Consider the following 25089-nt stretch of genomic DNA (forward strand, 5'->3'; position numbering starts at 1 on the left):
TGCAGGGCAAACAGGAAAATATGCAGGGAAGGGGTACTTCTGCAAACAGCTGATTACATTTGGTTACAGACTGCTAAGGCCTAGTCCACACACACGTGGGTATTTTTTTGAATGTTTTTTTTTTCTTCTTCGTTTTTAAAAAAAATAAAACTCAGAAACATGCAGATTGCCGTCTTGCATAATCGGCGAACACTTTTACTTTTGACGTTACAAGCCAAAAGCTCTGTTTACCCCCGTCTACACGGCAACACTGAAAATGAAGTTTGTGAATGTCTTCACCCTGGAGGTGGTCCGTTTTCAGTGACCTAAAATGCAGTTTGCACGTGGACGAAAGGACCAAAATGTATAGAATAAGTTATGATTAAAAAAAATACCCATGCACATGTGGACAAGGCCTGAAACAGAATGTTTTCATCTGGGTTGCTTCAGTTTCTTATATCTGGCCTGCATCCATAGCCAGGGGTCCATGGCTTTATTACTCCACTGACTCTGGGTGTGTTCACAATGCTGTGTCAGTGTGAACACATTGATGCATGCAGTCATTATTTGTACAAATCATTTACTCTACGGGTGTCCCTCTAGTATCCTATTTTTTTTACATGTCTTATTTATCACACTTAAATTGCTGTGTCACTTCTATTCTTCTGCTGACTTTGTTCTTAAAATAGCATTTAATACAAATAGTAGAAGTTAATTGGTGTTGGTGAAAGTGTGTGTGTGTAGGTGTATACACTGAATCTGTGTCAGTAAGAGTGTGAAGGTGACCATGCATGACTTTTGACCTACTTTCCGTGAATCCCTGCAGTGGAAGTGTGCTGGTATGACACGATCAGATCCCGCTGTAAGAAACTCTCCCATAACCAATCCACATGCAGCTGTGCATTCCTTATGTAACTGAGGACCAGTCTACAGTTTACATGTATAGTCTGGTGGGTTTTTATGTTTCATGATCTGTGCCTCAAGTACATGCAGCCAGGCTGTCTGCAAGAATTAGAAGTGCCAAATTAGACTGCTGGTTTGTAGATTTTTGTTCTGGATTGTATGGAAAGGGAGTTTCCAATAGTCTCTAAGCTTATGCTGTTTGATGAACCGGCCTTTATCTGCAGGCTGTGAGCTTCTACAAGCACTTTTGAATTTCTTGTGACCGAACAGAAAATATCTCACCTGAATGATGCAGTTGTACTGCAACATCATGAATTCAGTTCATTTTAAGCTTTCCTGTCGCTCAACAGTCTGGTGAGTTTGTTGCTCAACATGGCCAACAACTGCCTACTTTGATAGGAATGGACAATTTGAGGGACTTCTGACAGTGAATTGTCGATCCGGAACAACTAAATAACGTTTTCTAAAATTGCTGCTGTCCCTGCCCTGTGGTAATAAATAATGTTTACAAACCCAATACCTCATATAGTCTGTACATTCTTCCTCTGCATTTCAGTGGATCCTCTGAATTACAAGGTCTTGAAAGAGTGGAAATACTAAAATATAAGTATTGTTACATGCAAACAAACACTACTCTGCACTGAATTGACATCAGAAGACAACTTCACCATATTTCCCATACAAACCAGCAAAGTTTGTCAAACTTGGAAGTTAAGTTGCTTTGACAGTGGAAGCCTACAATTTTATCGATACCAATATTGATACGATACTACTTGTCAATACCAATATTTATCAGTTTTCTTATTGATACTGCTCTCTGTAATTTGCTGCAAAAAAGAACAAAGACATGACATGTCAAAAGATGTGAAAAGGCTGTGGTCATTCCCCTACAGTAGAAAATATTAACAACCATAACCAATACAAATTTTTTACCTGTGGTTATCGGGACAGCTCACACTAAGTTCAAACTTAGGCTACCTAGCAGTTAGCAATTTATGCTGTGCCAGCTATAGAATTTTAATTCCGTACAGGCTCAGCTTAATATTACTATTCCCCCTGATAAGGTGATTTATGCTGTCATATATAATTATTCTTTTAATGCTGGAAACATTTTCTGATAAGGACATTTAGGCTATCAAACTATCCTGTCTGTAGTTTGAACACAAGGGCGGCTGAAGTTGGCTTCCTATTCGCCAGCTACTTGGTCACATTTTCCTGTTTCACTTTGAGTGGTGCAGCAGTTATTATTGTAACACCCAAGGCACCAGCAAGACACTGCCGCACCATATAAAGTGGAATGGCAAAGTTTGAACAAGAAGCTGTTGCATAGGAAGCTGACTTCAACTTCGTAGTTTAATGCATATAGCATTTTTGATAACGTGATTTAAACGATCCAAATAATCTGCCTAGAGTTTTATGTAGGGAGCTACCTATAAATATGTACTACAGTAGGAATCAATTTAGTACCGGTTCTCTATACACATCCCTAATTGCAATTCATTTTGGACTTCAGGAGTGCCATCTAATGTCTGACCAACTTGGACGACAGCTTGAGTAGCAGTTCTTGTTAGAAATTATTTGGTGGTCTACAGTGGCTCATTGCAGATAAGAAATGCACTGTCTGCTTGAAATAAAACTCTTAAATGGTTTTAACAATGTAATGTTTTGAATTTCACAAACATTTTTTAATCCAGTGACCATATCTTGGTCCAAATGACCCATTATTGTCATACTGTGCAGCGTGAGCAACAGTTTGCTACTTGTGGCTAGCTACTATTTAGCTTCCTATTTAGCTTAAATGATGCAAATAACATGAAGCAGTGCACTTGCGCTGAATTTGAATGCTGTGCTACATCTTTACCAAAGTGTCATAACATAACTATACATGACTCATTGTACTAAATAGCCAGTTGCCTCTTACTTTTCATGTAGCATTTTATTTGGCTTATTTGGCTTCTTTATTAAATAAAAGTAGTGGAAATCACCACACATTGTGAGCTTTGGATTAAAAAAGGCTAATAGTAAGGATGCACTGAAAACGAAGTTTCTGAATGCACCACTTTGGCCCTTCTGATGCCTGATGTGTATATGTGTATATGTATGTATATGTATGTATATCTCAGATTCTCCAAATCAACATTTTTCAAGCCACTGTTTGGTTAGGTTTTTTTTTCAGTTGTTTTTTTTCTAGAAAAAAATAACAGGTTCTGTTAAATCACATGGTAGATTAACTTCACATAAATTAATTTCACAAAAAGTTCAACAGGCTGCACCAGAAGTGTTGGCAGCTGCTTAGGATGGAGTGGGGTGGGGTATCAATTTTCTGTCTTTTTGTATCGTGATTTGTATTGTGGTTTTCTTTCTCAATTTCAGTATTTTAGATATTTAACCTAATTTTGTAAAAATTTTAATGTACTATGTATGATTAACATTCAATTCACCATTTAACAAATGAAGTACAACTTAAGAACCAAATTTAGCAACTGAAATAAATGTAACAGTTAGACTGTGCTGCATTTTAGCAATTATTACGATAATTCATGCTGTCAAATGCAGCTGTTTTTGCAGCGTAATTCTCGGCGACATATTTTACTCCTTTTTTTTTCTCAGTTTAATATACTTCTCTTTGCTCTTTGAAAGACATCTATGATGAGTAGGGGAAGGGGGAATGCTTTAATTCTTTTGTATAATATGATTTAACCTAGAGTTGTTCATTTGTGGGCAGAACACTTGTGGGGGTGGAGTCAAGGTTGTCATTGCGCTGACGTGTATAGTTCAAAAATGGCTGCAGTGGACCACAGCATTATGAGGCCGTATAGCATTATGTAGTAGAGCAGTTCTATAGTATGCAAAAAACAAGGTCAGGTTCATTTTTATGCTATACTTGTTTAACTTTAATGAAATAAAACTTTCAGCATCATTCATCACACAAACTTACTATTTTCGAGTTGAAAGTTACACGGTGAAAAAACTAAATTAGGCTAGTAACATTTGCTGAGGTAACAGATGATTAGCATTTTTCTGTTTATCCAGAATACTGATTGATTGCCTTTCATTGTGTAAATTTCCAGCCACATGGGATCTACTGTGTCTTTCTGTGGTCTCGATATGGCTTTGATTCAGCATGATAATGCCAAAAGGCTGAGTGGAGGGCCGATTGAACAGTACTTAGAGTAGCATGGTGCTGCCGTGCCCATTACCGGCACAACCATAAGATTTCAGATTTTCCACAGAACACAAAGATGTAGCCACGGATTGCCACCCACCAACCAGGATGCAACAGGATGTTTCCAGATGGTAAGGATTTACGTTCCCGTTCGTAGCCCTGTGTCACTTTGAGTGTACGGTGGTTTATTGGCTATGCTAATCTTGCTGACTTTGCAAACACACAGGAATTTAGCATTAACCATCTTGTATAGACCCATCAGAGATGTCTAAGCAACGTGTGCTTATCTTGGATTTCTCATTCATATTGGTTTTGTATCACTAGTCTGATCAAGGTCAGAAAACTCAGTGCCCTGAGTTGAAAGCCACCCATGTAGCCTAGTAATTGCGTTATTTTTCAAGAGCTTAGCCAAGAGCTGATGTCTTCAGACGCAAAAGATATGCAAATATAACGCTTGCTCCTTATGAGTACGAGCACTCGGTAAATCTAAATCTATTATCTCTAGTCTAGGTTCTTTAAGGAGACCGGCTGATTTAATTCAACCTGGCTGATATTAACAAGGAAGGCTGGGTTAGTGGGTGTGGTAATTCTAATGGAGGGGAGGCACTGCTTTGCTGTGATGTAGAAATGGGAAGAAAGTCCCAACAGCCTGTTGAATTGCTTGCAGCAGAGACTTCAGTGACAAGTAATGCATGTCTGAACTGGCAAGGAAAATGCAAATTTGTTTACTTGTCTCCTTTAAAGAGTGTGCTTTACACAGTTTGTACATTGTATTATCTGGCTTATTTGTGGCATACGGGTGAAACTAAAACCTTAGGAAGAATTCCAACTGGTATATTACCCACTTCTGTTGTCTTTCTCTGTTTGACTTAATCATTTTTTATTTGACTTAATAAAATGTAGGGAGACTGTATTGTCCTACCATGTACATCACTGCTTGGCTTTTAGCTTCAGTGTACTGTGTTAGCAGTGCTGCTGAGTTTCTCAGCGAGTTTGCTCTCTACTCTTATTTTGAACGAAATGTCTGTATTTGAAACCGTCTGAAGACAGAGCTGTCTGTAGAGGCTGCATTTCATGTATAAGTCGTAGGCTTTGTCTGTATGTGATGGTCTATGCAAACGTACGGTGCGGGTCACCAAAGAACAAGATTTCACACAGCATATGTCTGGATTTAGAGGACATTCAGCTACAGCTCAACCAGCCAAACAGAATACTCCCAACAAGATGTTAAATTTCGAAACCTGAGGTCATTGGATGCATTTGTGATGCGATTCCTGTCGTCACTGTGCTACGGAGACTGCTGTTGAAAGAGAGAGGCATAGAGCATAACTCTGATTTTGTGTTGCTTATAGCTATACAAAAGTGCTTTTCTGCCTGTAGTTTTCCACTGCATCACTGCTCTATCCCAGCTGACTAATGTAGCACAGCTAGCTAATGCACTTCATTTAGAATCAGCTAGATTTTAATGATTTCATTTTTAAGATACATTGCACTCATTTACACTAACAACTGCTTAATTCTAAGTAGGTTATTCAGTGTGGTATCGGACTTGGTAGCAGCGAGTACTAAAAAGTAATGTATTTGTACTCGGTCTGAAGAAAATGGTATCAATGCATTCTTTATACATATGTCATGTCCAGATGATCTGGAAAAATAAAAACTGACAGAAATGATAGATGTTTTTTGGAGACCAATGACATAGGCATGTTTTTTTTAAAACAGCTGCCTAATTTGCCAAACAGCAAAGTAAAATATACCCAGCCCTGTTTTTGTTATAAAATTTGCATGAAAGTATCTAAATTTCACACATGCCTCAGACAAGTTTTTGACCAAAGAATATCTCTAAATGAACACCCCTAGTTTTTACAGCCACCATTGAGAGGGTTTGGTTGAATTGGACCTATTCTCTCTGTCACTCTGTCTCTCTTTTGCTCTCACTCACTCACTCATTTACTCTGTCCCCCTCAACAAATGTGTGGTAATTGAACTTTTCACTCTGGTTTTAAACGATATTGTTGTCAAAGCCCAGATTAATAAAAGTGAGTGTTGTTTTTGAATGAGGTTCCACAGGCACAGGGCTAAATGATGTAGCTCAGCACAGGATTCTCAAGAGTATAAGTTGACTGCACACACAGTAAAATGTACTATGCATTCAGGGTCTGATTTACCACAGCGTGAGTGTGGCAGTGCTACTGGTATCATGGGATGTGCAGTGGATGTTTTTTCAGACCAGATGCCCCTGATTACAGGGGTTAAGTAGACTGAGCAATTGGACACAAATATATAGCATGCAGGTCAGCAGAGTGCTTGCATAGCACTAACATTTAACACACTCTGAGCTTAAATTTTGTAAGTTCTTGGAACTTTGGTTCACTTGTGCTCTGATAAGTTGGAAAAAAAAGTTATTTGAAATAGTTTGATTTTTTTAAATAATCTAACTCTCAAGATATTGCTGAATGTTAGTAAAGTAGTTGAACTTGCTTGCTCTGGTTTGTGTTTAAGCATTGCTGAGAGTTGAAGGCCTGTGGTTGATTTGATTTAAAGTGTCTGCTGATTCATGTGATATGACTGAGGAATTCATTCAGAACTCAACCAAACCATTGTACCTGATCATATGTGGAGGAAATGCTGAAAAACTGTGTGCTGTAAAATTGTTTCACATGCTAGCAGTCAGTTGTTTGAAGTATCTTAATTTAGATCTGAATTAGGTGTGTTTGTGTGTTAGGGATGCAATAAATATTCAATAATGTTTAATAAATTCAATAATTAAAATATCAGAAAACAGACAGTCCATTAAATTAGCTGATTAAGCACCAGCTCCTGGGTAGATTGGTTTTGAGCGGCTTGAAAACCTTCTTGACTCCCCCGTTTACTCACAGGTTCACCAAAAAGTTGCTTCACTTTTTAAAATAATGGTTAAAAAGGTGCTGCTGTTTTCTCTGCTTTCATGCACCTCTCACTGCTGTTCAAACAGAGCTGCAACTTAGCATTTTAAAGCAATTTGCTATGAAAATCATTTATTTATGAGTGATGTTTTTTTCATTACCTTGTAGAATTTTAATTAGGTTTTATTAGAAAGCAAAATAAATAAACAAAATTTATGTGGTCTTGCCAAATAGTAGCTCTAATAATAACAGTAATTTATTTAGGATACTTGTGATATAATAACAATAATGAATGCTACTTCTGGTACCACTAATAATAATAATAATAATAATAATAACAACAAAAATGATTAACTACTGTAGCACACCATGTGCTACCCTGGGCTCATTACACCAAACACAAACAATGGACTCAAAACCAAAAACTGGCCACTTTAATGGCCTCTGAACTAGACTTTTCAGTCCTTTTCTTAAAATCAAGTTTCTCAGCTCCACAGTCTTGCCGCTCTCCTCTCAGCTCTTTTTAAAGGCACTCACGCTGCCATCGCCAGATCAGCAGGCTGTCATTAAGGGCAACACCTGAGCTGAGAGGGACAAACAGTTTGTTGCTCCACCTCCCTGTCGCTGCCCCTGCTCCCCAGTTTGGCCACCCAGATCGAATGTGAGGTGCAGTCCAACGGCCTTGCTACGGAACTGGAGGTGGGGCCTGGGTGGAGTTTGGATCTCCTGTCCCCCCTTTGTGCCTCTTGTGGCCGTCGTCGTTGCTTAAAATATTAGTAAGAATAATAATAAGCTCATAATACTAGTAAGTGTTATAATAATAATAGGAAGAAGTATTTTTTTTCAGTAGTATGTCATGAGCTTTTCTTATTCTCATAGAATATTTGAATGTTTTAGGTAATATTTGAAAATGAAAATATTTAGTAGTTGCAACCCGTGTGTGTCTGTGTGTGTGTGTGTGTCTGTGTGTGTGTGTGTGTGTGTCTGTGTCTGTGTCTGTGTGTGTGTGCGTGTGCGTGTGTGTGTGTGTGTGTGTGTGTGTATGTATGTGTGTGTGTGTGTGTGTGTGTGTGTGTGTGTGTGTGTGTTTTGTAGGAGTTTGACACCTCCACGTGGTTTCCTCCTCTATTCTGAGTCTCCCCTCCCCCTCTTCCTCAGAGCAGAGTAAAATTGCACACTGTGTGTGTGTGTGTATGTGTGTGTGTGTGTGTGGTGGAATGGCAGAGGTTAAAGATGTGTGAGTGCAGAGCTTTGGCCACTCCCTGAGCCAGCCAAGATTTTCTTTTTTTATCCTTTATCTCCTCCTCCACCCGGCCCTCTGACTCGCGCACGCTCGCTCTCTCTCTCATTCTCTCACTGACTCTGTGCGCTTTGTCTGCATGGGCAGACGTGTGCAGGGCTGAGAGAGAGAGAGAGAAAAAGAGAGGGCAGGATTAAGACACTGTCTGTAGAAGAGGAAAGAGACAGGCACACTGAGAACATCTAAGAGAAGAAGAGCATCTGATCTGCAGAAACACAGAAAGAAAGAGAGAGAGAGAAAAAGAAAGAGCAGCTTTCTGAGAAGAAGACGTGCACCCGCAAGAAGACTGCATACACACACACACTCGCGCGCTCCACACACGTTTGTGTAAGGGGAATGGAGGACAGTTCAGTGAGCATGGATCCAGCCTGCAATTCTACTGCTGCACCCGTGCTTAACAACCATTGTGTGGGTAAGAGAGCGTTGGGCTTGGGGACGTTTGTGTAAGTGTGCTCCAAGTTGTAACTGTGTGTGTGGCTTCTGTTTGCCATTTGGTCTGTTCCTGGGTTTCCCCTTGTCATCCTGCACAGGAACTACCGAGAGTGATCTCTAGATACGGCACACCGGCATGGCGTGTGTGTGTATGTGACCAACAGAGTGCAGGCTATAGCTTCCTAACATGAGTAGTGTCTGCCTCTTCTCTTTGAATTGGCCATAGGACTTATAAATGATTAAATTGATGCGATTAATTAATTAGCTTTTGTTAAAGCTTTATTAGTGCACAAAGTATGCCTCAGCAGAATGTTTTATCACTTTTCGTAATAACCTTAATTTCATCACGTGAATACTGGGCCCACAAGAACCTGAATATAAAAGTCATGATTTCCATGGAGTGAACAGTTTCTTGTTTTCATCACTGATGTCCAGTGAGAGCGACAGTGGCTGTATTCTGTTTTGCCGTTTTGTTAGTTTCTGTCCAGCTTGCACAGCGTAGTCCGCTGAATTACTGATATGGCTGGCTTCAGTTTTGCTGGTAAATGATACTTTAGAGTCGATGTACCTCAGTGATAAATCGTTGGCATTGGCATAGTTGGAAATAATTAGTTTTATCATGAGAATCATCAGTGGAACTTGCCCTTTACAAGCTGTATTTGAACTAGAGGGCTACAGTCACAGAGTCATAGCAACAGCACATTGGTATCAGGCTCAAATTATGGATGACACATGATCAAAATGTGTTAACACTGTTAAAAAGTGGCATTAAAACATTCTCATTAACGTGTTATTTCATGTTAATCCATTGACTTTGACACCACTGATTGGCTACGTACAGTACCATGCTAAATCAGAACCACACTTCATTTATTTAATTTACAGTTAAAATGGCCAATACATACAAGTAGTTTTTTAAGGAGTTATCTCAGGAGATTTAATATAAGATGGTCCACTTGCATAATGTCGTGGAAAGTAAAAAGAAAATCAGGGAAAAACAGGAGTTTCCAAAGCTAGAATTCAAAAATTTTAAAAGATACAGAGAAAGTCTGACTCAAAACAACTGTGCAAACCCTGATTTACAGTGATTAAAGCGTTCGTCTTTGAGAGAGAGGGGAAAATCAAGTTCCACTCTTGCTTCTTCCACTGTGAGAAGACAATGCTATGGGTCTGAAAGGATATAGAGAAAACAAAATCAAAGCAAAAATGTTCTCAGAACAATGGACTGACCACCCCTCAGTCCACACCTCAACATCATTAAACGTGTTTGGGATTACCTGGATTGTAAGAAGCAGAAAATGCAACCAAGTTCTAAGACTGAACTTTGGTGGTGTGGAAAAATATCCCTGTAGATATGACTGAAAGCAAGTTTCCTGAAAAAAAGAAAACTGTAATAATGACAAAAGATGGACACTAAATATTGAAAATGTTGATTTCATAATTACTTGTTGAGACTTCTGTGTAGTTTTCTGTTAAATACGTTTTCAGCTTTTTTCCGATGCTGAAAAATGAATAACGTGTTTTAATGGACGTTCTGACTGGAAATAAAATACATTAAGGGTTTTCTCTGACTTTTGAACATAACCGAATTTCTTAGCTCTTCTGGACTGGATTCTGTATACAAGCAGATGATTTTTCCTGCATATTGCATAGTGCATATGTACGTGTGTTGTGGCTTTGGCGGGAAGCCACTTCTGCTCCCCCATTGAAGGTCTGCTGTTTGTGGTATCTCATTCATAGCTAGCTGGCTTGAGGCGGCATGGGGGACTGTCTCTGCTAAACTGTGTGGGTGTCATGAGGACTGTGTGGTGCATGAGCTGTCTGACTGACTTTCATAGCAGAGGATATGAAACAGACACACAACTGCGCACACACACACACACACACACACACACACACGCAAGCATGGCGGTGAGTTCATGGTCCGGTGTGGACAGGGTCCTGTAGCCGGTTAGGGTGTTACTTCCTCTCTTTGTAATAGCGTGGCGTGTTATAGGAACTGCCGGTCAATGAGTAACCACTGCAGCACAGATCTGTTAGACAGTGTATGTGTGTCTCTGCATATTTGCTTATGTGAATTTTGGCGGGAGTGTGTGTGCTCTGCTAACATTTACAGCTCATTTGCATGGTACGATAAACCTGCAGGTTACAGCTTAGACGATTCTGAACAATTCAGTCCAGAGCCTTCTTTTTACTGCACTGTGCTCTTACCAGCATTCTTTCTTTTCCTCTTTTCTTTAATCCTCTTGCCTCTTTCTTTCAGGTTCAAGTTCTTGCTCACTCCCCTCCCCCTCTCTGAGGTTCCTCCCTCCTCTCCTCCACCTCCTTCTTTAATTAAAAACAAACAAAAACACATGGAAGCAAAAAAAAAAAGCTCATAGCCCATGTGGTGTGACAGATAGAGAGACAGAGTGCAGACAAACAACAGTTTTACTACCAGAGGTTAGGGCTGATCCAGTGCTAATTGTTTGTACTGGCTCTGCTACTAAACTAAAAAAATTATCCTAAACCACAGAATTTAGTAAGAGTTCTGTGAGAACGGAGTGAAATTTGTTGCATCTAAGTGCATTCAGTATATTCTGAATAGCATGGCAATAGTAACACTGCTAAAATCTCTGGAGCACCGCAGTTAAAAGGGGACGTACAAAGTAAAAATGCAGCGGTTAATTGAAAGTGCAAGTGATGGAATATTAGTACTGTTGTGATAGTTTTTGGGATCAATAGTGGCCTGGGAGAAAAAATATATTTTTATTATAATTATATTTTTTTAGCTTATTGACTGAGATTGAATGACATTTTCTACATTAATGGGGATGCTTTACAAAATATTCAAAATAACATTTTACTTCCTTCAAAATATTAACTATGCGTAAACGTGTTAATGCTGTCAAGTCAAGATCAGTGTTCGCTGTTTGACCAGCGTGATAGTGGCATAGTTTTATAGCTTATTTTTTATTGTTTTATTGCATTCATAACAATATTTTTGAGCCATTTTTTGTCTTTTAAAAGCTGAAATGGTGAAAATCAAAGCACTTTTGCCCTTTGCTCCTGGTTGGTTGTGACACTGGTATTGGCAATGAGGAAAGGCTCTAACCGCACAGCTAGTCGTTTGCATTGGCTCTTACACTAACCTAAAAAATGTTCCTAAACCACAAAATTTGTGAGAATTCCGTGAGAGCGGAGTGAAACTGGGTGCAGCTACAAGCATTCAGTAAATGAATAACATTACAGTGTTAATACTGCTCTACAAAGTTCCTTTGTTAAGAGGGGGAAGTACAAAGTGATAATACACAAGCAGTTGGGTTAATTGACTGTGCCAACGCAAGAGTAATTGGAACTGTTGTCAGAGTATTTCATCTTTGTGTTGGCCTGGGGGAAATTATACTTTTATTAAAGTGATTTTTGATCTCATTGACTGATATCAGGGAGCACTTAATGCATAAACAGGGCCACTATTAATATAAAAAGAATAGTCAAAATATTATCTTTGTCAGAATGCTGTTCATGCGTGAGTGTGTGACTTCTGTCAAGTCAAGATCAGTGTTTGTTGGTTTTATGTTTATATTGATTGGTTTTTGGCCCCTGTGCGTGTGTGTTAAGGGGCAGAAGTGTTGAATGTTGGGGCACTTTTCCATTTTGCCTCTGGCTATTTATGACACTGCTATCAGTACTGAAGAAAAGCTTTGAGCAAACAGCTGGTTGAGTTCATTTCTCTCTACTGAGCTGTTTTTCTGAAATCAGTCATTCACACTTTCTTTTTCTTGTCATCACTATTTATAGGTACGCTGAAAAACATGACACAAAAAGACACACAAAAAAAGTTGAGGGTAGGACAAGCACACAGGTGCAAGAAGCCAGTAAGGAGAATCCCCTTTTGAAAAAGTGTTTGGCAGAGTATCAGAGTGCCCTGGGTTTGTGGGCACCTGTGAGATTTTTTTTCTATGTATCTGTAAACGAGTGTAAATGTGTCTTCTTTGCACCACAGTTTTTGTCTCTGTTTTACAATAGATTTCTCAGTCTTATAAGATTAAATCATTCAGCTTTGATGGCAGTTATATGAGTTGTATGGTCTGCATCAACATTCTGTATGAATGAAAAAATGCAAATAGCAGGACAGTAAAGCTGTTTTATGTGTTCTGTTTTGATCGTAGTGCTGGAAATCGCTTAGGGCGTCCAGAGAAATTCTCTGTATGATATTACATGATGCATTGTAAAAGACTATGTCAGCAATCGAATTGAAACAGTTTTCGCCTGACTACAAAATTAGTCAGCCAATATTTGGTGTCTGAAATTTGCTTCTTTAGTTCTTAAGTTTTACACTGGAACTACAAGGCTAATGTAGCTAAGTAATGGAAGCATATACCAAACCACTTATTGTTGTGCAGATTGCATGCCTAAATCATCACACACTTGCCTCAAACTGAGTAAATTTGAGTAGATGTGGGTTAGGGCTGAATAGTTGATTCAACAAAGTCAACTACATTAAAACATATGAAAAAGAGTGGATTTTTTGTAAATCCATTGTATAATGTTAATATCTGCATTAATTAAGAAAGATTTCAATACATTTTATACATGCGGAGGAAAGACTGTCTTCTGTCATTTCACTGGATCATAAGAAGAACTTGCTTGTAGCACAGACGGAATGTTGAATGACGGCTTCATGAATAGAGATAAACACCAGAAAGCTAGGCCCACGAAAGCCTAGCGCATTACAATGCACAATATGTGAAAGCGGAGATCGGCAGCTCAACAGCAGTGCAGACTGCAGAACCAAATCAAGTGTGCTTCACCATGTTTTCTGCTACCACTGATAGTGGGTAAATGTTTTAACTGAGTAGCATGAGTGGGTAATGTTAGTGAAAAACAGAATGTCTCATAGAAGAGATGAACGGTGCAGTGATGTTAAGCACAGTGTAGTCAAATTGATGCCATTACTGAGGAAGCAGCTTAATAATGAAATAAGAAGGCTCTAGACTAACACCATCCAGTCGTGCAGCAGATGATGAAAAAAAAGTGCATGGGACGATGCTAAATCCATTTCAGTATGCTTTCGGGACTGTGGATCTGTAGGTGTTAACAAAACAATCTGCAAAACATGCCAGCATAAAATAACAAATGTGACAGTCATTCATGTCATTCAGTATTTTTGCTTAAGGTGAGCTATCAGATGTCACCCAGACATTTAACACAGGACATTGTATAAAGAGTGACAAAAACGGGAAGTAGACAAATAATTAAATATGTGCTAGAATTGAGAAAATAAGAGAGGTGCTAAGTTGGATAAGTTGGAAGTTTAGTAAAAGAGACTTTAGTAAATAATTAAAAGCTTTCTTTTATAACTCAAGTGTTCTGTATTTGATCGTACTTTTAATTCAGCAGTAAATGTAACACTAAAGTAAACTTATTTTTTAAAAGGTTTTTCGACCATTATTTTAATTTCTCACTGAAACAGAAACCTAATTATTAAATGAATCAGTTAATAAAAATAGTCTGTAGATGAACCGATTAGGAAAATAGTCATTAGTTGCAGCCCTAAGGTGGGTTTCTGACAATGGATGACATATTGTTATCTATAAAATGCACACATGTGTAAAGCATAGCTAAGCATAGTAGTAGGAGCTATCTTGAATCTTGAAGCTGCAAGCTTCCATTACTTGTTAGCTACATTAGCTTCCCAGCTGTAGTAAAACAGCAAAGAAGCGAACTTAAGACACAGCTCATGTCTTGGCTGATCGAGAACATTTGGAGTAAGGGGGATATTATATAAAATAGATTTTTCGCCAAACTGCTCTTCGATGTAAATCATTCATTCACACAGATTTAGTCCAAATACAGTGTGGTATTTTCAAACTCTTGGCAGAGACATCCATGTTAATGTCACATATGACTTTAGCACTTTAGACACAGAGACAGCCATTAACTTCCAGGCAGGGTATAATGTAGCGCTAGTGAAGTGAAGCTCTGGCTCCTGGTCTGGGGGTTGGGGTGTGCTAATCCAGCTGATCCTTCATAGACTAGAACGCTATGACCCACTCTCTCTCTGTCTGTCTGTCTTGGACCGGCTGTGCAGCCTAATGTCTTTAAACGAACCTGTCGCCACATGCAGCGAGCAGTTTAAAGCTGCATGTGAGCAGCAGCCTGGAATCTGAGAGCCATGCTGTGATGATTAGCATGCCACGCTGACACACACTCATATTTAACACATACAAGTACACACACGCGCACACACACACACACACACACACACTACTCCAACACAAAACATATGCACATGCGTGCACATTATGGGTGGATGATATGGCATAAATACAACATCACAGTGCTTTTTTTTCTAATACATTATATATGCCACAATTAAAATATTAGGAAAGCTATGAATACAATGATTTTATTCAACATTTTGCATACTGCACTGCTCAATCCAGTTTATCTATCCAGGACTAATTATGCTCTCTCTGTAATGAAACATGCAGTCGTTCAGAGTCAAAGTACTGAGAATATCCCCGATTCGCGCAGAAAAATGTATTGTGATGTAATGTAAAAATAAGCTGACAATATTTAAAACAGTTATTGCAGTATGTAGGTTACTGTATGTGCCATGAAATCAAATGTGCTTGAAGAAGAATGGTTGTTCATTCAAGACAATGAATTGTATAATTTTCTTTAGTTAGACTTTGCAATGCCATATGCCATATTAGTTTTCTTCAATAATTTAAAAAACTGTGGCTACTGATGGCGTCAGTGTGCTAGCGATGACTTTCCTTTTTTGCCTCTGTTGTTTTGCTGTGTTCTGCATATTGATGTCGTGTTTCCACGTGGTATTGAAGTTCTTGGGTGTTGTATCCTTGATGCTCAGCATGAACACAGGTTATAAATCTCTTGTCTAATGTCCCTTTTGGAAACCATGAGATACACACAGCTGACATGTTCACTGTTTATTGCTGCTGCTCAAACTGTTTCAATGCGTCTGGACTGACCGGCACAAAAGAATGAAAGGATAAACTGTATTGTAATCACTCTTTCTGGCTTTTATTGCCTTTAAATTTTTTGGTCATTTACGGCCAAGAATTTTTAGTAGCTGTAGTTTCAGTGCATCTGCAACAATATTGCTCACCCCTACTGCACACATACAGACACACACAGACGCTCACACATGCACAGAAACACTAATTGTACACCAATCACATTGAAGAGTTGGGACATGGGAGAAGGAGAGAAAGAGCTATGACAGAAAAATGATAAAAAAAAAAACCCTTGTCACAGCAGTTCTTTCCTCCGTTTGTCATTATCTCACATTCAGAGACACCCTGAGCTTTGTGTTTTATGTTTGTATGTGTGGGTGTATGTATTTGCACGCCTAGCCTGAGGCTATAACAGTGGATCATTAACGTGCAGTTTCAAAGCTGCTGTCTCTTCCTCCTCTCCTCTTAACACCCTGCCTTTTCCTCTATAGTGAGAAGAATGCAGTTCATAAAAGTGCTACTTTAACTCCATGTGCAGTGGAATGCATCATTATATTCATCAAAATAACCCAAAATTATTTAGGGGTTGTGGGTCTTTTGGATATTTAGAAAAAAGGAGCTCTTGATCTGGTTGGCTGCAGCTTAAGATGTTGCCACACTACATTATGCATGACAGGGAAATATTTGACCATTCATAAGCAGCGGCTTTTCTTTATCTTGTCAAACAGGGCATTGGATCTCCCTGAAGTCTCCCCAAGTCCTGTGACTGCATGCAAATGTGTGCTTTCATATGTATGAGCATATAATGTCTTGTTTGTATGAACACGCTCTCTCCCTCAATCCAGTCTAATGCAGTTTACCAGAGACATGACCTGGAATGATACTGGAGTCTCTAGAGTCCTGGTTGGTGTATCTCTGTGTGTGTGTCTTGTGGATGCCTGGGATTTGCATAAGGCTGTGCTCTGAAATATGTAAATGCCCTTCTGTCTTGCTTCTGCACAGACCCTCATTTCAAGAGAGAAAGGAAGGAACTGTAGAAATCGCACTCAGATTGTGGCATGAACCCTGCATTGGTATATCCGCCCTGTCCTCAGATGACTGAGTAGTAGTGCAGCAGCTATGCAGCATTGAGCCAAATGTGTATTGCACATGAGTGCGCTCAGACAGATGGGCTTATTAGACAAACTAAAACTGCTTTTAGTACAGCCCAGTATCATTATTCTATACTTAAACACTGCTGAAAAACTAGAAAGCAGCAGGACTGGACAGCTGGAATCTGAGTGATGAAACATTTTGCTATGTATAAGTGGGGTGTTACGCCTTGCATTGTACCTAATGTAGTTTGGTCCTTAGATTACACAAGAATCTCTTCATGCATTGTCACATTCTAAGTGGTTGTGGTGTGCTGTCGTGATGGGTGTTCCATAAGAAGCTACGTAGCTGCAGATAAGTGTATGTGGACTCTGAGGTGTCCTCAGGTGGCACCCATTTGCCTAAGCTTGTAGCAGAGACACCACACACTGTCTTGACTCATTAGCACTGCTTCATTCTCGTCTCTTCACGCTGACACTAAGTGTGACGTGTGACCTCTCTTCCTGTGTGACCTCACCTCTCAAAATGATGGAGGACCCATCGTAAGTCCTATGACAGCCAGAAAATTTAACACTGCACAGTAATATTATCATTATCAAATATCTGTCAGTAACTTTGATAATTACTAAATTATAGTTTGCTAATCAGTTGTCTGTTGTAAGTTAGCTGTTGACCTGTACACCAGTGTGGTAGACAGTAGATGGGTATTCTTAATTCATTAAATTAGTGTTAGCATTGTTAGCATTATTGGTATCAGTACAGTTACTGCTACTTAACTGCACTTAAATCCACTTAAATGCAGTATAGGTATTGAGGTGGGGATACTGATGCCTATGACTGATACCATGAATCCTGAACTTCTTGTTTAGGTGGATTGCTTGCTGACTCAGTAGCAGTAGTTAGCAGATAGGTATATGTGTATCCATGAGTGTTAATGAATGGACATTTGGTTATCTGTGGGGAAGGAAAAGAAAGTGATTTGGGTGATTTTTAACATATTGTACATCTTACTCATAAGACCCAAACAGGTGAACTTGTGCACTGGCGTTAGCAACCCAAAAAAATCAGTAGTGTGAAGGAAAATTACATTATTTTGGTGACTGTAGTAGGTTTTCACATCATATAAGACTTGAGAAACAGAGGCTACCCCTCTGAGGAGCTGAGCTAACACTAACACTAGAACTAACCAGTGCAGCGGTATTAGTGTATTAGTATTTTTTCTCAGTTTACCAACAAAATGGCAAAAGCCATTGTTTTGCTTAGTCATAGCTTTTCTACATTATTTTTGACATTTGAAATGTTTTAAATCCTTCCATGTTCTCCAGCCTCACAGCACATCTTGAAAAGCATTGGATGGTTCCCTTGCATCAGTGTTCTTATTCAGCAGATGTTTACTCTTACATTTGGGTCATACAAGGCCCCCAGGTTTCCTGTACAGCAGATACACAGAACAGGCCTCTACCCTCCACCGCACACATAATGATAGAATGAGGATGTGTGTGTGCAGTTTGGGTCACAGAGGAAGGGTTAACACCGCTGTAGAGAGGGTATAACATGCACACACGCGAACATTGGCGGCCCTGCACACACAACCAGTTGAGACTTGTGCCGCCCCTTGCACTGTACGTCTTTACAAGTGTACCAAGTGTTTAAATGAGTGTCGAGCCTCAACAAAGAGACTTGATTATTTTTCTAGCTAAGGGGCCCCAAGAAGAGCCTTTTCCACCCATTGAGGAACAAGTTGTACATAATTTAAAGTCAGTGACTCGCTTGTTTGTTCCTCTTTATTTCTTGCTCTTATCTGCCATTCAATCAGCATGTAGCTAACCTGGACACAGATCTTCTGTTTTCTGAGTATATCCGGGTAGAAAGTTATCTATTGGGTTGTCTGTAATAAATGTTCATAGCGATTGTTGAACATTAATGAGGCATGTCAGATTAATGCAGCCAGACTGTGTGGCTGTGTGGTGTAGTAGGGACAAGGCTGGAAGGTTGATTGCGCCACTCTTTCTGTGGAGCTCTTATCTGGCCTGTATATCTGCTATCTCCCCTCAAGGACTTCCTCCATAGACCTGCAGGCAAAATGAAGGGCCCCAAAAACAAGCCTTAGACACACACTCTGTGGCTGCATGCCAGGTTGTTCCACATCAATGGCTGCGACGTTTCAGCCCCTCGCTGTGTTTGTGCATGAGGGGTGTGTTGCCCCTTAATTATGGGGTAAGGAATGCTTGTGGGTCTTTATCCATGTGAGCATATGTTAGAGAAACTGTGTGTGTAGTTAACTGTCGAGGTGTGTGTGTGTACGTGCAGAGGGGGCTGAGTAGGAGAAAGCCCAGGAATGTGGCGGAGTATTGTGAAATATGACAAGTGCAGAAGCCTTCCCTTCCTTCCTCTTAGTCTGCAAGTGCTTATGGGTAGAAATAAAGGAGGTGTTTTTCTTGCTTGAAAACTGACCCCCGGTCTTCTGACGCCTGGGTCATCTGGGGAAACACCCAAACACAGAGTTACATGTAATACATGCTCTTACAACACTATTCTTTGTTCTGTATCACTTACTGAAACTAAATTACTTACAACAGTAGTGCGTAGTGGTGGGCCATATAACAATATTATTGTGATAAATAATATCACATTATGTTACATACGAGGTGTGGGCATTTCAGTAAAAATTGATTTTCAAATTTGTAAGGTGTAATTTGAAAAATATTTGAATAAAAACAGGCGGACGACACGAGAGAGTGACACCACTTAGCATGTCTGTTGCTGTACTTTAGCAAACCCAGATTCGGACAAAGTCTGTAGTAGGAGTGGAGTCCATCTGAAGTCTTAAAGAGAAACAAATGCTTATAGTCGTTTACATCATATTTATACCTTTTAGCTGGAAATCAGCAAGTGTGAGATGAGCGAGTTAGTTAATGCCAAACTATATATGATATACTATGATAAATTCACTAACTGATTTTGAAACTTTTATTCCGTTACATCTATATGAGTAAAGTGGAAAATGATCTGAAGCTTGTTTATCGACGCTTTTCTGTGAGGCTTCCTTCTTGTCCGGTGTGTGTTTAGCTGACTGCAGTAGTCTTTCTCTGCCTCATTTTTTTGGACTAAATAGATAAGGAACAAAACATATAACTATTCAAGTATTTGAAAATTCTGACTTTTCCCAAGCTACAATATACTTTTCTGAGCATATGGTGGATATCGTCAGTACTTAAAGAATTTTAAGAATTTTGTTTAATTATAATGAGAGCATAATTAGGCCTGATTAATGATGAATTTTTTAAATATTTTTTTTTAAATGTGGCACTGCTGGTTCCTTATTTACTGACCTATATCCAAAATATGATCAGGAAAGTGTATTGTGACTAGGAATGAGTTTTTTCAGTTTTTTCAAATACTTGAATAGTCAAATGTTTTTCAGTGTTTCACTGAAGTCAGTGTTTCTCATCTTTTATATTATCAAAAGTTTTATGTTATCAAACAAAAAATCTCAAAAAAACCCAAACCTAAAAAATGTGGTGGATATTGTGTATTGTTAAAATGTCTTGAAGTATCACGATGTTACATTTTTTGCCATACTGCCCACCTCTGTTGGTATCTCAGTTGTAACTCAATCAGACCTCTTTCTTCTTTCTTTCTTTCTCTCTCTCTGTCTCTCTCTCTCTCTCTCTCTCTCTCCCTCCCTCTCCCTCTCCGTCCCTCCCTCCCTCCACATACTTAACTTTACTGCCAGGATCAACCGTACCTCTGCTAAAATTATTTCCTCCTGTTTGAAAGCATTGTGTGGTAAGTGTTTGCCCTGTTCACTCTGCAGTCCCCTGGCACAGAAACACTGCAGATAAGGTGGCTTAAAGGAAATACCTGCAACTAAAGGAGGAAGCTGCGGGTGGAGAAGGTGAATTGTTGTGTGTTCAGCAGCCAGCTAGACTTTGGTATTACAGCCCTGTCTTCCTGCAACCTAGAGAAGTTACTTTTGTTTCTTGGGAAATTTGTGACTGAGATAAAAGCCATCCGATCTGTGTGTGTGTGGTGTGTATGTACATGCATGTGAACTATATCAGCCTCTCTGCGCCTACTGCTGCTAGCCTTGAAATCTTTCATCAGTTCTTGCTTTGCTTTTTAAGCTTTTATCTTGCTGACCTCAGTTACACAATTCAGATACAGACTGCTCAAAATGGCCTTTTCACCCCAATGATTTCTTCCATTTCTCTTTTTCTGTTAAGGGTTTCTATTTGAGGTCTGTAAGAGATCAGGTAAAACAGTGAATTTATAGAAACATACTGCCGTATTCCTCCTCACAGAGTGAACTGGCAATCTTGCCTCAAACCAGCAAAATGTCTGGAAGGCTTTAAGAGACTGGTTGCTCTCTTTTTGGTCTTCTAGCTGTTGCAGTTGCCAGACTGGACTGATTGATCCCTGGCAAGGCTATAGCTATAAAGCAGTTTAGCACTTGGCTCAGGTGGCCTAATGTGTTTGGGTCTAATAATGGACTAGGTTTAATTTTTTCCCTCCAGTTTGTTGGTTGACTTGTTTTGCTTGGGTGCTTGTGCTTAGAAAGACCACCCTTCAATTTATTTAATTTCCCATCAGAATGGCCATTAAGTAGTTATTCATTTTTCAGTGTCAGTAAAAAAGCAGAAAACATATACTTACCAGAAAATTACATCCTTTGCCTTTATTACAGCTTCACTTGTCTTCGTGAGGCCTGTCTTAGAAGTTGGTTGCATTTTCTGCACCTCACAATCCAAGTGATCCCAAACATATTAAGTGATGTTGAGATCTGGGCGCTGGGGTGGTCAGTCCATTGTTCTGAGAACACCAGCAGCTTCTTTGTTTCATTTCTAAATGTCTTTTTTTCTTTTTTGTGTATTTCCTATTCTCATTAACAGCTTTGTGACAGCTACGCATCCTTTCAGACACATAGTGTTGAGTTGTCTTCTCACAGTAGGAGGATGGACAGAGACACCTGTGGATTTTTTCAGACGTGAAGCAAGAGTGGTGTTTGATTTTCTCCTACTTTTCAAAGATGGAAGCGTTAATTACTGTATATCTGATGTTGACAGTTTTGATGGTCTAGCATGTCTTGCACAATTGCGAGGATTCACATTTTTTTCTGTATCTTTTAATAATTTTTTGAACTCTAGTTTTGGAAACTCCCCTTTTCAGTTATTTTTCTGATTAATTAAATTTGAAATTTCTTAGGCAAGTTGATTATCTTGTATCTAATCTCAGCAATATTGGAAATAGCAGTAGAAAAGTGAATAACCTATACTTAATAGCCATTTTGACTTGAAATGAAATACATGAAAGGTGGTATATGTTTATATATGTCTGTACACACACATATTTACATATGTGTGCATGTGCCCAACCTCTGTGGGCCCTAAGCTGTTGTGCTTGAGTAGTACCCAGTCATCCGGACTGTACTGACTGGCACTGCTGACTGTTTCATTGTGCTCTCTCCGACTTCCCGGATGTAGCGAGGGTGAGTGTATGTTCTGCGTGTGCCAGGGCATTCCTTAGCCCTTTCTCCTCCTTTGTCTTCCCCCACAAGGCTGCAAAAACTGAGACCTTAAGACCAGCTTCTGCTTTCCACTCTCCAGCTTGGCAGTGCTGTGTGTGGAATGCGTGGATTCATCTTGCTCTGGATGTGGTCTTTGGTTTTTGTGTTTATAATTGTGTTTTAATATATGTATGTTTTTCTTGCGACCTTTTTATTCACCTTGGTTGTCTCTTGATCTTTTGTTGTGGACGTGTGTGTGTGTGTGTGTGTGTGTGTGTGTGTGTGTGTGTGTGTGTGTGTGTGTGTGTGCCCTGTCTAAAGTTTAGCAGGACTTACTCAGTGCCCCTCTAACTAGCTAACCACAGTTGAGAATGCAGGGATCCTTGCTTTGCCAAGTGAGTGTGGGCTACTCCAGCAGTCTGAGCTCTAACCACAGAAACGCCAGGCAGCCCACTGCAGCACTGAAAAACAAGATACCCCCCAGCTAGCCTTGCATACCAATAACCCCCTCTGAGTCTCACACTAGCCCACTACCCCTGCAGTCTGACCTAGTCTCTGTGTACCTAAAAACTGTGATGCAAGAAAAGCACTTACATAGTTTTAAAGTCATCTAGGCGTTAACCCTACTAGGACCACATATTGCATACACCTTTGAACGTTCCTTAATTCTCAGTCATCAATCATAGAAACGAGGAGAAGTTCTATCCAAAAATATGGATTCTAAACATTTCATCAATGCCACATTAGTATTTGTAAACAGAAGATGAGATTTTGTTTGGTTTGAATTAGATGTTCCGTTTTTGCCATGTTTTGTCATTTTTATTTATTTATTTTTTTGGATTTGAAATAAATGACATGCATTAGCTAGCTATGTTTCATTAGTTAACTTGGATTGAGTAGCGCTGAAGTGGAGAAGACAGGTTTTGTACCACATTAGAAAAGCACTTCTGTACAGCTGTAAACAAATTTTGTTTGGCTGGTTGAGCTGTAGTTGAATGTCCTCCACTATGCACTGCGCGATTTTAGAAATCTTGTTCTTTGGTAGCTCACACTGAACGGTTGAATAGACTGATGTGTACATATAAAGCCTGCGTTTTATTTACTCGTGTTTTACGAAAACACTGTCTGATCAACGTACTACATGATCGCAGCCCCTGTAGGTGGCTCTGTCTAAGGACACGTTGTGTACTAAGCAAATATGTTGAGAAACTGAGCTATAGAAGTTCGGCTAACTGTACTGTGCAGTGAAATACACGTGCTAGGACGATACGGTGTCTCTACAACTGGTTTTACCAAGGCAGTTTAAAAAAATCACCTTATAATACTAATGTTTATACCCCGCAGTTCTGTTCAGTTAAACAGAGTAAACTCAGCATACACAGACTTTGGTAGCAAATGTTGACCTTTTTGGTAGCCTGTTAGGGAAGTGGTTGTGATTGTGATTGTGTTTAAAAAGAAGCTAAAATCGCACAGAGTAAGTCTGGCAGAATGTTTAAAATGACCAGACACTTTGTGTCTGACCACCATAGGGTCTGTAACACTTCTCTGTGTGAGCAAGTCCATCTTCACAGCCAGTTTGAGTCATTTGTTTATTAGTGCAGCAGCGCACAATAGGCTTATGTCACATGTTATCAGCTCAACTAACAGATGTTAGTATCGACGCATTGTTACAAGTGTGGGTAAATGAGTACATGTATCAGGCTGATACCCGATACCAGTATCAGTATCAGTGCATCCCTGGTAAGTACATGGTGAGACCTGAGGTGGATAACTCTGTTCTTGGAGGGCCAGTGTCCAGAACAGTTAGGTGATTTCCCTACTCAACAACATCTGATTCAACTCCACATCTCCACAAGGTTTAGTTGGTGTGTTAGATAGGAGTGTAACAGTGCACTCAGCCCAGGCTTCAGTTTGAGTCATAATACTGAATGATTTGGTATTCAAAATAATTCAAATAAAAAAAAAAAGATGGCTGTATCCATGTTGCTGTTTACTATTGAAAATACTAGAGTGAGTGTTGATTGTCACTGGTCGTTTGCAAACTTTGGTGTTCAAAAAATGCAATTGCTATACTTCCCAGTGCTTTCTCACATCTCCAGAGTGCGCATTGTCAAAATTTTGCATCTTGATATCACAATATCACGATTCATTGTTACACCTTGAGTGTTAAAGCAAAGTAATCGCCAAACTGTGCAGTACTCAGGCCATCGCCCCTGTTAAAGACTTCTAAGAAACTACTAAAAATGCATATGGATGTGTTAATGGAGTGTGTATTCTCGTTTCTCTCCCAGACGACAGTATCTCTGCGGCCAGCGCCTCAGACGTGCAGGACCGGCTGTCGTCCCTGGAGCTGCGGGTCCAGCAGCAAGAGGATGAGTTGACGGTGATGAAGGCAGCGCTGGCCGATGTTCTCAGACGCCTTGCACTGTCTGAGGACTCGGCAGCCAAGAAACAGCAGAGCACCAAAGGTAGGACAGCATTGTGTAGGTGTGGGTTATATAAAAGATAACACTCTAGTCTTAGATGTGTGCGTGGGTGTGTAAGCTTTTGTGGTAGAGGTGCAGGAATAGAGTTAGACCAGTATCTGTTTCCATGACCCTCAGTATAAGATGTTTTCATTTAAATTGCAACTGGGTGTGTTTGTGTGTGTGCATGGGACTAAATTGAGGGGATTGTTTGTTTATGTGCCGGTATCAGATTTGCCACTCTGACCTCAGGAAAAACACTGTTAGTATGTGTTTTAGAACTTATATTTATGGTTACAGAAAAAAAGTGCATTCCAGCCAACACTGTTTCATCTGGTTGTTTTTTTCATAGAACCTTTCAGTGGATGGTTCTTTAGAGAACCATTTTTGTAAATG

The 25089-nt window shown here is 39.6% G+C and overlaps 1 protein-coding gene across 3 annotated transcripts in view; it reads left to right on the top strand.

Moving 5' to 3' along the window:
* LOC118810206 (echinoderm microtubule-associated protein-like 4) overlaps window positions 1-25089 on the top strand; it is a 76154-nt gene that overhangs the window by 19200 nt on the left and 31865 nt on the right. For 2 of the 3 annotated variants that reach the window (XM_036573797.1, XM_036573799.1), the window contains exons 1-2: window positions 8277-8645; window positions 24520-24696. In XM_036573797.1, coding sequence (XP_036429690.1) covers window positions 8570-8645; window positions 24520-24696 — 253 coding nt within the window. In that variant the 5' untranslated portion in view covers window positions 8277-8569. Of the gene's footprint in view, window positions 1-8276; window positions 8646-24519; window positions 24697-25089 lie in introns of those variants that run through there. The other variant, XM_036573798.1, reaches the window with a different exon arrangement.

This window comes from Colossoma macropomum, unplaced genomic scaffold (assembly GCF_904425465.1).
Source record: "Colossoma macropomum unplaced genomic scaffold, Colossoma_macropomum, whole genome shotgun sequence".
In the NCBI taxonomy this organism is placed as follows: Eukaryota; Metazoa; Chordata; class Actinopteri; order Characiformes; family Serrasalmidae; genus Colossoma; species Colossoma macropomum.